This window comes from Anser brachyrhynchus (genome assembly GCF_964034855.1).
Source record: "Anser brachyrhynchus genome assembly, chromosome: 5".
Classification (NCBI taxonomy): Eukaryota; Metazoa; Chordata; class Aves; order Anseriformes; family Anatidae; genus Anser; species Anser brachyrhynchus.
In genome coordinates, this window is record NC_137699.1 from 8,340,990 (window position 1) to 8,354,378 (window position 13,389).

At 39.5% G+C, this 13,389-nt stretch overlaps 1 protein-coding gene across 1 annotated transcript in view; it reads left to right on the plus strand.

Annotated features, from left to right (window-relative positions):
* The window catches only part of MPPED2 (metallophosphoesterase domain containing 2), a 603,962-nt gene that overhangs the window by 196,838 nt on the left and 393,735 nt on the right, over window positions 1-13,389 (plus strand). The window contains exon 12 of the mRNA XM_080595267.1: window positions 1,341-13,248. Within this exon, the coding sequence (XP_080451393.1) occupies window positions 1,341-1,459 (119 nt within the window). The 3' untranslated portion in view covers window positions 1,460-13,248. The remainder of the gene's footprint in view (window positions 1-1,340; window positions 13,249-13,389) is intronic.

Below are 13,389 nucleotides of genomic sequence, written 5' to 3' on the forward strand. Positions count from 1 at the left end.
GCTTTTATTATCATTCATTTTCTCACATCGTAGAATCACATTGGCTGAATGAAGACTCAGGTGTGGTTCAGTTCACAGGTATTCAGTTCACAGGCCCAAAATTCTTTGAGTGCGCAGCCCTCTGCAATGTTCCATCCTATTCCTGTGTGGCAAGTGGAAGAGAAGATAGAGGCCAGAAGAGAAGTGGCATTACTGCTGGTTGCTCAAATTTGTCCTGAACACAGCAGTTGCTGGCCAGATGTTTAGGAGGTTGAGAAGAGTCTCCAGCCTCCTGAAACTGACGCCGTAGTGTTACTGAGGAGTCAAGTCCTTGGCATGCTGAAAAATCCTGTGATTAATATTCGGTACTTCTTCATTTATTTGGGAATGAGTTGTCAGGATCCCTTCATAATGAAAAGCAGTCATCTATTAAACTTTAACCTCAACTTTCTGCTTAAGCCAGGGGTTGTCCAGTGACCTCCAGTGCTCTATTATAGCAAGAGATTCCTTTCCTTAGTCATGATTTTCACTGGTGTCTCCTTGTAAAGAACTTAATCTCCTTAATTGTGTTCTTTTTGTCAAGTCTATTCCTACATTTAGATTCAAATTGCCTTGCCTGTTCAGGCTGCCATAACTGCAGCTTCCCTTTGAGTCAATGAGACTCATCTTTTGTGTGAAGACCTGTTTAGAACCAAGTAATACCTGCATTTTTCACTATTGGTTAGATCCACTTATACTTTCAAAGAAATACTTTGCAGCAGCTTTTACGAGTGGGAATATATATGTATGTGTGTGTGTGTGTGTGTTTATTTTTAACGTGCTGCTAATGGGTTTCTGAGGCTTCACAAGCCAATGTGAACACCATCTTGGCAGTCCTGTGAGGATGACCTGGATGATAAAGGCTAGCATGGGGAAAGCTTACCAAGCTTGGTTCATTGTCCAGAGACAGCAAGGATTTTTGTAGGTAAAACTGAAGTTACTTCTAAATCTCCTGTTCCTGATTGGTCTTTTATTATCTGACAGATACTACAAGCATGCAAAGTACAACGTACTAATTAAGTAATTAGAAAAAGTACATGTGTGATTTTGTCTCTGGTTTTGCTGTAACCAATTGCAGTAGAGGATTTTCCGTGGAAAAATGTGTGAACATAAAACAAAAGCCTCAGTTCTTATTTCAAATACAGTATATTGCATTTTTTCCATCAAGTCTTTGTGGCAGCTTTCAAGAGCTTATGTCATTTTGAAGGGATTAATTTAATTTTATTCCAAAGCATTGATCCCACAACAAGCTTTCAGTGGAGCTGCCCATGGGCAGCATCGTTTGTTTATATTACAGTAAGTGTGACACATTCTCCCTACAGGTTATGGCATTATGACAGACGGTTACACAACCTACATCAATGCTTCAACGTGTACAGTCAGCTTTCAACCAACCAATCCTCCAATTATATTTGACCTTCCAACCCCTCAAGGATCATGAAGCACTACTGCACATTTGGAACTGGGGAAGGTCTATAAACTGCCATTTTCTAATTACAAAACTTACATTCTGTTACATGTTTATTTCAAAATTACTGGGGCGGGGGGGAGCATTTTGGGGGAGAGAATTGTGGTTGTTTTTGTTTTGGGATGGATTTTTTTTGGTAAATTGCTGGTACAAAAGAAAAAAAAGTTAAGAGGGTTGTGCTTTTTGGAAATGCAGCATTCATTTTAAATTGATAAAGCATTGTGAATTTGTAAAATGAATTTTGTTTTTCAATAAATTTGCCATTGTAAATTGTTATAGTGTTCTCAAAAGGACAGCCAAGCTTTCTTTTAAGAAGTGAGAGACCTTATTTTAATATTATATGATAAGCTAAAAAAATAGGCAGCATTTAAAAACACCCAAATTTGCACAACTTATGTTACTGTCGGGGGTTTTTTTAAGTGTCTTCTTTTTCCTTAGGTCTAAATGTTAGCTTTTCATCTCTCCATTTATATCAATTTTTTTTTTAGTAGCACAAACAAGATTTTGGGGTCCATTTGCCTCTTGATATGTGTGCATGTACTGAAACTTCTTTCTGTTGACAGTAGAATGCAGCAAGGGGAGAATAGACTTCTCAGTTGTTTGTCACTACCTGCTTTATACGTTAAAGACTGGTATAGATAGCCACAGCCTGTACGTGGTATCTACCTTTTATTGTTTGTTTTTAAATTATTTTAGCTTTAAAAAACTGGGGGTGAAAGCTGCAAAGAGCAGGCATTTCACGCAGTAAAAAAAAAAAAATGTAAATGCGGACTCCTTTTAAATATGAATTTATATATATATATGTATTTTTTGTGCATTATAACTAAGCTAGGATTTAATATTGCCAGTATAGCATCTGCAAAATTATGCTGTACAGCACATCTAAATTATGAAGGATGTGACACATTTTCCAAGTGCTCAAGGCCTTCAAGAGCCTGAGTTAAATCTTTGTCGTAGTTCAGGCATGTATAGAGTCAAATGGATACAATCAAGCCTAACTAAAATAAGGCTTAGTTGTCCTTTATATTTAAATATTCTTCTTGTCTTTTTATTTTCTTTTTCTTATTTTGCACTGTGTGTAAATGCAATCTTGCTAGCACAAAATATTGTTGCAGATAGTTATTTCTGTTCTACCACTGTAAATGCTATTGAGCTTTGTTCTGTTTTATGTTACCTTGTTAATGGAATTTAGAAAAGCAGTTGTTTCTTTTAAATTTATTGTGATATTATATCTAGCAGCCTTTATATGCAAATAAAATTGCAAGATTTTTAAATATGTGGTTTAAGAGAATTTTGCATTTTTCTTTGGCATGAACATTTGGGGGGACAGCAATAAGAATAAGAAACAACTTTTCTAACTTTCCATGAATTTTTATTGTTTACCATTCATAGGATGTCAGTTGGGTCAATAAAGCACTCAGACTTTTTACTTCTGTTTCTAAGCCATCCATCTTTCCATTCTTTTTAGAAAGAAGAGATTTTGTCTCAAGATGACATAATTCAGTGCGACCAAGTTTGTGCAGTTAAGCCTTGTAGGATACCATTCCAGACAACACGAGGAAAAATGGATTAGGCAGCAGCCTTTGTAGTTCCTCACTTGTTTGTACCAAGCTGCGGGTGCTTTAAGCTCATCCACTGTGGATGAATAGTGAAAGAAATGAATAGTCATAGATGATATGTATCTTTTTATTCAGATCTGTTCTTAGTTCTGTGGCTACAGCAGAATTCACCACTGACAGGAGAACTGCACGGGATTATGATTCAGTGTGTGCCAGCAGAATGACAAACGAATCAGGACCTGCTGGTCATGCTGCAATACAGTTAAGTATATAATAACAGAATCTTCTTTAAAAATAGCACTTAGAGCTCTGAAAATCTAGATTGAAACATAAGAAGATACGATGGTGTTTACATGATTCTGAACCTGCAGTGACCAGAAGTGGAGTAAGATAGAGTACTCCCCTTTATCTTAGCAGGTTGTTAGCTTTTAAGTCTCTTGGTGATACTGAAATTTCATTGTCACTAAATATCAGTCATTCATTGTAGATGTAAATTCAGATTTTTTTTTTCAGTTAGCAGTACATTGCCAAAAACAATATTCTAGTCACCTGTTTACTGGCAAAGAACGTGGCTATATTTAAAATGGCTGTCCTTCCTCAGGTAAAGCATTTTCTTGGAACACAAAAAAATTTTTTGCTTATAGTGCACCCTAAATTATCATCTTTCATTGGTCTTTTGCTTGTTGTTACCACATAAGGAGGAAGGATCCATTACTTGGAATGCTTCATAGTGCCATGAACTTCTAGAAGAGCAGAGAATAGTGGTTGCATCTGAATTCTTCTCCAGCCTTCTGAAGGACCTCGTACCTTTTCACTATGTGCATTGTAGTTAGGACAGGAACAGTCCATGACACCAGTCATTCTCCTGTGCAGGTATTTGTCTGTAGTGAAAACTGGGTTGTTATTCATAAAGCAAAAGTTAAGAGTCAGCAGCTTCTGGCAGCAGACGGAGCCAGATGAATTGAGGCTGGTGCAAGTGCAGCCAGGAGTCTGCCTTTAGATAGCTGGTAGTGAGAAAATACCACAGGCAAAATTCCTTGAATAAGCATAAATCTGCACCAGACTGCAATAAACTGAATTGGTACATGTAATTGTGTATGTCTTCAAGGTGTGTGCCTCTGTTTCAACTATTTCCCTTACAGCTTATAGGCCATGTGCTGCAGCAGGTGGAACCAAGTGGTTCCACACTGGAATATGGGGGCCTATGTTTGTAACAGACTGAGACTTCTCCTGTTCGGACAAGCATCAAGGACAGTCACTGCTTCATCATCAGGTGGTGTTAGACAGTGAATGCATGTCCATTTAGAGAAATCTGTAATCTTCAGGGGGTACTTTTCAAAGTATATTGTTTCTCTTGTATTTTTTTTTCTCTGACTGTCAGCTTCACTGTCTTTACCACCATTTGTTCATCACTGAGTTTGTTCTCCATGGCAGGATCTTTTAAATCGTCTTTCTTCCTTTTCCATCATGCTTTCAAAAGTTACCTATCCTTTTCTCCTCTCTGAGAAAGCTAACATTCTGGATAGCAGCAATTACGAAGAGGTGAAGAAAACATTTGCAGAGATAGTTTGGCATTTTTTTGTACTCTTTAGAGACTTTGAAATGTATACGTGTCTGTCTGCTGTCACAGGCAGGTAATTTTCCTTTGCTGGATGTCAGCCATATCTGACAATCAGTGTAAATAGGGCACAGTATGATTTGAAGAAGTATGGTTTCACTGGGAGGCAAAATGGCGTTAAATCAGCTGCTTTTCAAGGTTCCCTTACTACTAAAAGTAGCTCAACGTCTTTATGCAGAATAAACCTTGGATAATAAGTCTTTCTCTGAGGTCTGATCCAAGTCCATTGAACTCACTGGGAGTCTTTCTATTGACTTCAGCTGGCTTTGGATCAGACACCTGGCATCTATCTGGATTGTGTTTCTGTCTATTACTCATCCTTCAAACTGGAGGAGATGGTCCCTGGTTAACATGCAAGAACGTCTTGGCAGGAATAGGGACCTACCTATTGTAAGTGCTGAATCTTTCCAAGTGATTGATTAACAGCGGTGTAGTCGATTAACCTTTCTTCTTCTGAGAGCAGCTTTCATCTAGTCATCTTGCTGAGGCTGAAAGCAGTCAAGGCCTTTATCAGGGGAGGGCTGCAGAACAGGATGCTTCCCAGAGGAGATTGGTTCCCAATTCTCTCTGCATAGTGAATTTAGTGAATTCAGCAGACCTTGAGGTCAAGCATTTATTAGGCTAAGAGACTGTCAAATCAATCTGGTCTACTCCAGGCAAGTTCTACCAGGAGAATGGGTTTTGCCAGGACTGTGTCTAAGAAATAGATTGATGGCTAACTCCTGGTTGAAGCTGCCTTTCTCTTTTCCATTTTCCGTGAATCAGATTTTTTTTTTCCCCTCACTGACATCAATATTTTCTCCCTAGACAAATTTTATTAAGGAAACTCCTGGAAACCATCTATAATTTAAGTCTCAGGGAGACATCCAAACTCTGCAGTCCTTCCATTTGGTGTTAAATTGACCCAAGGGCTTTCTCTAAGACCTTGCTTTTGACCACACCTGATTGAATTACACTTCTGGAATTTTCTTTACTTCCTTTCCCAATTCCAACACACCCCCTCCCCTCCCCTCCCCCCCCCCCCCCCCCCCCCGTTTTTTTTTCCCTTTTTTTTTTTTTTATTATTATTATTTCAGGATATTTTCTCATAGTTATAGACAGGTAAGGATTTCCATTCTCCCTGCCTGGTGTGACCAACTTCTTATCGGAAAGAGAAACACATTATAGAAGCTGTGTGCAGCCAAGCCTGCAACACAGGGCAATGTATTCTGTCTTGTCTCTCTTTTGAGATACAGATCCTAACTTCCTTGCAGATTCTCCATTTGTAGTAACCAGTCTTTTTGCACCATCGTTGTTGCAATTGACATTCATCTGGTACACAGATAGAATCACATTATGATCAGGCTTAGACACCTATTCCAGCTGTTAGCCCTCACAGGATGATGCCCTGTGCACTTTTGCAGAAAGTCCCAGCCATCAAAGCACTGTCCGACCTCCAGAAGCACAAAGAAAGGGACTCTAATAAATCACTGTAGCCTAAGTGCAACATGGAAGACTAAGGCTGGGTTTTTAACATTTTCAACTTCAGTTACTGTCAGCCTAATCAAGAGAAAATGCAAGAGAAAGCTGAGGGAGTTTTAGTGCAGTAAATAGGATTTCAGTCATCCATATTGATTTATTTTTCCCCATCTAGCTATTGCTTTCCATACCTCCATCTCTGGCTTGTGCCAGCCAGTTTTATAATGATTCTTGCATGATGTGGCTGTAAGGATACATCTTGTTTTGTTTTACCTCTAAATTTTGCTGAGGAAATTTTCTTCTTGTTGATTATAGCACAGAATTGGAGGAGTCCTTCACTTCTTCTAGGCAATCTCTATTATACAGTTGAGCCACTTGCTTTGTACCTAAGGCTTACATTCATGGGAGAGGGTCTGACAAAAACACTTACCTTGGTTTCGGATAACTGAATGAATGTCCCACATTCTTGTCTTCCCCAAAACGTGCTTAGTGTTTATCTAGGTAAATGGCTAAGTGGTACAATAGGATTTGTCAGCTTTATGAACTGAGGAGCTAGGACTGCAAGAGTTCTAGGAGTTTAAGACTTCTAAACCACAAAACATTCAAAAATAGGCTTTAATGTGCAAACTTAAAGGTCTAAAATAAAAGACTGAGACTTAGTCTTCCTCAAATTTCATTATTTTTATACGGCTGATACTATTAGTGTGACTCAAACACGCCAGTCTATTGCTGAGGGCTTTCAGTGATGATTTTCCTGTTAGAAAAGAAACAATACAAAATATTTCATTTTTTTTGCATATCACGTACAAGCCTTTTCACCGTTCACTGTCATATGAGTATTTCAGCAAAATATTTTTACTGTCTGCAGAGAGTCCCTCTACAATTGGAGGAAGAGAGTAACTTCTCTCTCCCTCTCTCTCTCGGTCTTAATTGTGAATGTAGGTAGTATTGCCCAAAGTCAGCGTGGATCTGATTTGTTTGGGAGCTCAATGCACATGCTGTAAGGCTGAATCTAAAAGGACAGGATGCTGAAAAGTTAGGAGGGGAGTTTCTTGAGTAAGCAGATTGAAAACTGACTTTCCCAAGATCACACAGGAGATCTCACAGAGGTGAATCTGCATCTCCCAAGTAGTGTTTTAGCTCTTTGTTTACAATTTTCTATTTTGTACATTTTGCTTTGCAAATAGGTGGAGATACTAATTTCTTCGCTACACCCAAGTACAAAGCCGCTGCTGTGATAATCATCCATGGATCCTGGAACACAGGCTGACAGGGGAGACTTTCAGCTAGATGGAAGAGAAAAATCAAAGCCGATTCCTGCATTTTTAATCAAGCCAGGATAGAGTGAGGATAAACAGGTAAAAACAGGCTTTTAGTAACAGAGCAAGTAATCTATGTTAGATGCACAGAAAAACCTTTATCAATCATCTTAAAGTGCATCTTGTGTTTTTTCTTCAGCAGGCAAATAAGTGATGAATTAGCTTAGTTCAAACTCTCTGAAGATCATCACTAGCATAGATTCCTTAAAAGGTCTGAAGCAAGTACAAAATCTTTACATTACTGTAAGATACAGATGTCTACAGCTCTGTCAGTAACACCACATTGTTATTGGCTTTGTGTTATGAGGTATCTAGAGAGTTTTGGAGACAACGTATTTGAACATTGTATTGACACTACAAGGCATCTGGCTGAAGCCCAACTCAGCCTGGGAGAGTGGCAGTTCCTAAGAGGAGCTAAATTGTATTGATTAAGGTTTCCTAATCAACAGAACAACTTCTACTACAAACTGCTATTGAATTTACTGTAGACTTAAAAGTAAAAAATATATGAAATTCTTATTCATAATCATTTATACTAGATATAAAACTTTGAAATTCAGTAGGTATATCAGCTTAAACTGAAGCTCAGTTTATTGTTGTCTTTGATTTTGGGTTTCTATTAATGAAATGCGGCCAGATTTTCAGATATCTTAAGGTTGCCAGGAACATTCGAAAAACCTTTTTGGGCGCCCCATCACTTTGGTGGCATTTAAATCCATCACCTGGTGGTATTTAGAAATATGTTAAAAAACAAAACAAAACACATTTTTGTGTCATGTCTTATGCAAAAAAAATCTTTCTTATTGATCCAAGATTACTTTAGAGCTACTGTAGTTACCAGATAGACTTAAACACAGTAGATAGTTAAAGATTAAATTCTTAGTATAATACACTACAGCAAATAAGATTATGCAAGTATTCTATCAGGAAAACTGCAGCGCTCATTTGTGTGACAGTGGCACTCCAGCCAAGGCTAAGACCTTCCTGGTTTGGTGTTACATGTCCAACAAGGTGAGAGTGTTCTTTTACTATGAAGCACACAGCCCGGAACAATCAGGTAGAGCAAAAAGCAGGTAACAGTATGCTGCTTTTACTGGGTGAGAAGCTATGGGACAAACATTAAGAAAAAGCAAAGTCACACAAGTAACCTGTGGCCAGAGTAAGGATTGAATCCTTGTTTTCTCAAACTGATAGTTTGTACCTGTTTAGATACCCCACCTTTTTATTTGTAAACATCTGGCAGTGAGAATAGACAGTTTGGTGACCCTAACTCAGAGCAGCAAAATTAAAAATAATAATAGTAATTCACATACAATGGTTTCTTTTACTTTTCAGAATTAGTATTGTTTACATGCTTCAGGCAATGTGATGGACATCAGTTTATTTAGACAAACAATATTTTGTTGATTACTGAAATCTTCCTTTTTTTTTTGATAAAGCTTATAAAGGCATATGCCAAAGTTCCCATGGTAGGAACAATTTTAAGACTATCCCGCCTAAGTTTTTTTTTGTGTGTGTGTGTGTGTGAAGTAGTTCACAAAGCACTATTAGTTGGGCAGGGAATGTTCTTTGTTGAAACCTTAATTCCAGTTTAATTTTTTCAGACCAGTCAGTCACCATGCTTTTTTTTTTTTTTTTTTTTTTTAAACTGTGTTCTGATAGATTTAGTTCCATGATGTAAAGACATGCTCAAGCAATGAGGGCAGCTTGGTTGCTCTGACGATTTAGAGTTTGGCGGCTTTTATACAGAGCAAGAGGAAAGCTGGTCTGGTGTCAGCAGTCATTACGTTTTTGTCTGTGATGTGCTTTCCCAGCACATTGGCACTTGAGAGACTGCTATGTAACTACGAAAACAGACTTCTCCAAGGAGTGAATTATCTATCCAGAGTGTAGTAACCATATGCAGACAACCACAACTGTAGCTGTGACTTCAGTAGTATCATGCGTACAGGCCAGAATATTTATATAGTTGCCAGTTAAGCTGTGGAGGCATTATTCATCACAAAAAGTTTGGCCATATGATGAAAATATGAGAGTATGGCAATGGAAGAAATACTGGAAGTGTTTAAAGGGAGGTAACACAGAATTTACTCTCTCTTCCAAGTATATATTCAAACAAGAACATAATGTCTAAAGTAAGTTTGGCCAGCAGCAATTACAATGCCAATTTTAGAAATGAGCATTAAACAAGATGCATGTGCCGATGAGTCATCCTGTGTGTTAATTTGTGTATTTAGTTATTGAAATACTTGTTTATTTTTTTCTGGCCTCTAAAAATCAATGTGTAGCCATGCTTCTGTTATTAGTTACTATACCCATAGGCCAATGCTGTGGTGATAATTTGATACATCCGCAGTAAGAAGCATGTGCTCTGCCATCTAGCTGGTTCTTTTTCCTTTGAGACAAGATAGTAGCTCTTCATAGCAAATGAAGCCTCTCTAATCTTCAACCATTGTCCATTTACACATGAGTAAATAGGTTAAACTGTCATAAAATGATAGAATCATACCAAAGAGTAATACAAAGTGACAGCAGCAAAACTGAAAAGCAGTTCATTATATTCTGCTCTGCATAGTACCTGCCACCGTACTGAAGACTGAGTACAGCACTGGATAATGATAAAGTTAATGAATATGGAGAAACAGAGTAATTCAGGGTAAAACACGGTAATTCAGAGAAGGGTCTTGCCCTCATCCCTCCTGCCAGGTGACACGATGCTCTCACGATGGCCCTCCAGAGAGCTCAGCCCAGCAGTTCGCTGGTTTCCTGCGAGTGAGGGGTGGCCAGCAGCACGAAGGATCCTGCTCCAACAGCTAAACCACCCGATTGCGCTAAATGTGCCTGACTGCATTAGGACTGTGTCTCTGCATACAAGAGCAGTGAGTTTCATTACATGATTAGTGTTTCTGCCTACTTCTTGGTGCTCTAGACAATACGATGTCCTTTTAACCCTCCCAGCCTTTAGCAGTGCGTCACATTTTCTCCTCTGCAGCTGTACTTCCGAGGTCTGCTCCTGCCGCTGCTGGGCTGCACGCTGGGGAATGCTGCGGCTGCCGCTCGCCCTGTGGGGCCGCATGCAGTAGCGGGCATGAGAGGCAACAAGTGGTATGTAGTGGCAATGTGGTTTAGAGTATGTTCACAAGCACAGCAACGGCATTCTTCTAGGATATAAATAAGCACAAAAGAGTATCAACGTTACTCTATCAAGCAGGAATGATTAACTGAGCTAGGCAATTTCCCAAGCCCATCATTGTCCCTTACACTATAGAAAGCTGCTATGATCCTGTAATAATCACTGAATGTTATCTTTCCATTTGGATAGTTTGTCCAATATAATTCAACCAGGACTTATGGCTCATCCTTACAATAATAGGTCACCATATGCTTCACATCTGGTCCTACAAAAAAGCCATATTACGTGCGTGATGCCAACTATTTTAGGGGACAGTCTCCAGAGACCCCTAAGTGTTACTAGCAGTCTTGACAGTTTAGTGGTTTCATTAATCAGCATTAAAACCTCATTTTACTATTACAAGCATAATTGCTACTAGTCCAAATGACAACTAAAATAAGCAATTTCACCAGTTTTGTTATTTAGTGAGCCGATATAGCCATTTTTCCCCCTAAGATAAAGGCACTTAAAAAGCCAACAGCAAGTCCACCGTTTTGCCTCATCAAAACTCATTGGACTGAATTAACCCAAATTCTCCAGTGATGATAGAGCAGAAGTTTGTTTAATCAGGCATCAAGGTAAGATTATAGACTTTCATATTTGTATTTCTCAGAATTCAAATATCTCTAGTTTGTCATAGGAGAAAGTGCTATGTTAGAGTTGCCTGCAATATCGGAATATTTGGTGTCAGCTGAAGACTTCAGTTTACAGTCAGGATCTAATTCTAGCTTTTATCTGAGAGGGAAATGGAAAAAAAAGAGCTTGGAGGCAACAGTATGCAGAGAAAATGCCTTCTTGTCTCACATACCACATCCTGGGATTTGCTGGTATTTAAAGCTTGAAACATTTTATTTTCTATAGGTTTACTGTAGAGGATTGAAACTTGATACAAATACATTATGTTAAATACTTGAAGTTCTCCTTTGAGGATAAAACACAGGAGCCTGGATTAATCACTGACTGCCATGCACAATTTTGTGCACGTCTTTTGTTCTTAGCCTATGTCCTAACAGGCTTTTCTTAACATACCATTCCCTAAAATATTAATAAGAGGAGAGTATGCAAAGTGGAGAAGTACACTGTAACTTTCAGTAGTTCATAATGTTAGACAGCTGCCTGCAAGAAGTCAGCGTGACAAGATGAGAAAAAGGTCCTTAAAAAGCGCCAGAATGCAATAATTTGGTTCTCTTCTCCATTACTCACCAAATGGAGATTCATCCTGTGCTCCATACAGTACAGCTGGCAGCTTTTAACGTCACCAGCTCTGGGGGTGCTTTTGAGAGGACTGCCTTGTATGCTACCACTGAATGGGCTAGGAACAGCAGGCTTCATCCTTTTCATGTAAAATGCTTTCTTCTTCCCTACTGAAAGTAGAGTTACTTTCCCTTACATTTAGAGAACATTTGGGGTTTCTGGACCCCAGGTGCAATACAACAGCAAGGTATATGTACTGCCTTAAAACCTTGGAAGGATAAGGGCTAATTTCCAGATGGTTCATTATAACAGGAAGTCATCTAAACGTGTTCTGAAATACTGGACATGCCTTTGCTCTACGTGTGTCTGGTGGGCCCCTCTTCCAGGAACAAAGAATTCCTTCAGTGTTTGCAGCCAAAGTTTCCCCTTTTCCTTTTGATGGGCAGAAAGCTCTTTCGTTCTTCCAGCACAAGGGTGGCTAATTTAGTATGGGTTTCGTGAGCAACTTTGAATACTTTGCATTGTAACTGATGATGTACACAACTTAAATGAACTATGTTAGAGCTACAAAGGAAGGAAAGGTATTTATTCCAGTCACTGCAATAAAATTGGATTTATTCCGCACCCCACCTTTAAACAAGCTAAATACTGGGGTAGATGAGCGTGGGTTCTGGCCCGGGACTGCACCGTGAGGTCCCTTCAAGGCTGTCGCTGTCAGTGCTGGCTGGCTCCCTGCCAGGCTGGAAACTGGAGCAGGAGGCAGCCGAAATGGTTTGAAAACTGTCATTTTTCCCAGCAGCGAGAACTGTGCTGCTAATCAAGAAAAACACAGGAGATGTACTGGATTCCTTACGTGAGCAGGTCTCCAGCATTGAAATTGTATTTTAAGCTTGTGCTTATTTTTAGAGCGTTGTTGTCAAACCTATGCTAAAGCAATTACTGTCAGTGAGGGTCACCAGGAGTTCAGTGTTACTGAAAACCTTACAGCGCTGCTAGGAAGGGTCTGCATGGCCAGGCAGAGCAGTCTGCGCAGACATTGTCGTTTAAAGAAACAGCAGATTCTTGCCTTCCTTCTGCCTGTTTTGTTTGTTTGTTTGTTTTTAACGAGAAGCACGTTTGAGCCCTTTTCTTTAATTACCCCAAGTCACCCTGCCAAAAACCCCTTGCCTGCTCCAAGCACCCCAACTCAAATCCTGCCCTGCCCTAGTGTGACCTGACACCTCTGTCCTTCACTCAGCTGGGTGGTCGGGGGCCGAGCAAGCTGCCGGTGCCTTCCAGAGTAGCCCACTGAGACAGGCTCCGCATTTCCACACCTTCTAAGATGGATGAAGCAAGACAGAACAAGAACCAAACCCAGTCGCCTAAGGGAACCCCTCTTGCGTGTCTTATCCCCTCAGTCAGCTGCTGGCCTCAAGCTGCTCCATTTCTGTCTGGCCAAAGTGGTAGGTGTGAGTTTGTGCTGCTCCAGTGCTCGTGTTGCTACTTTGTGAGTGTGAGCATGGTCCCAGGGAAGGACTGCTGACTTCATGCAGCTTCATTTTAATTTTCCCATTTTCTAACTGATAACAAAATCATTTCTTAAA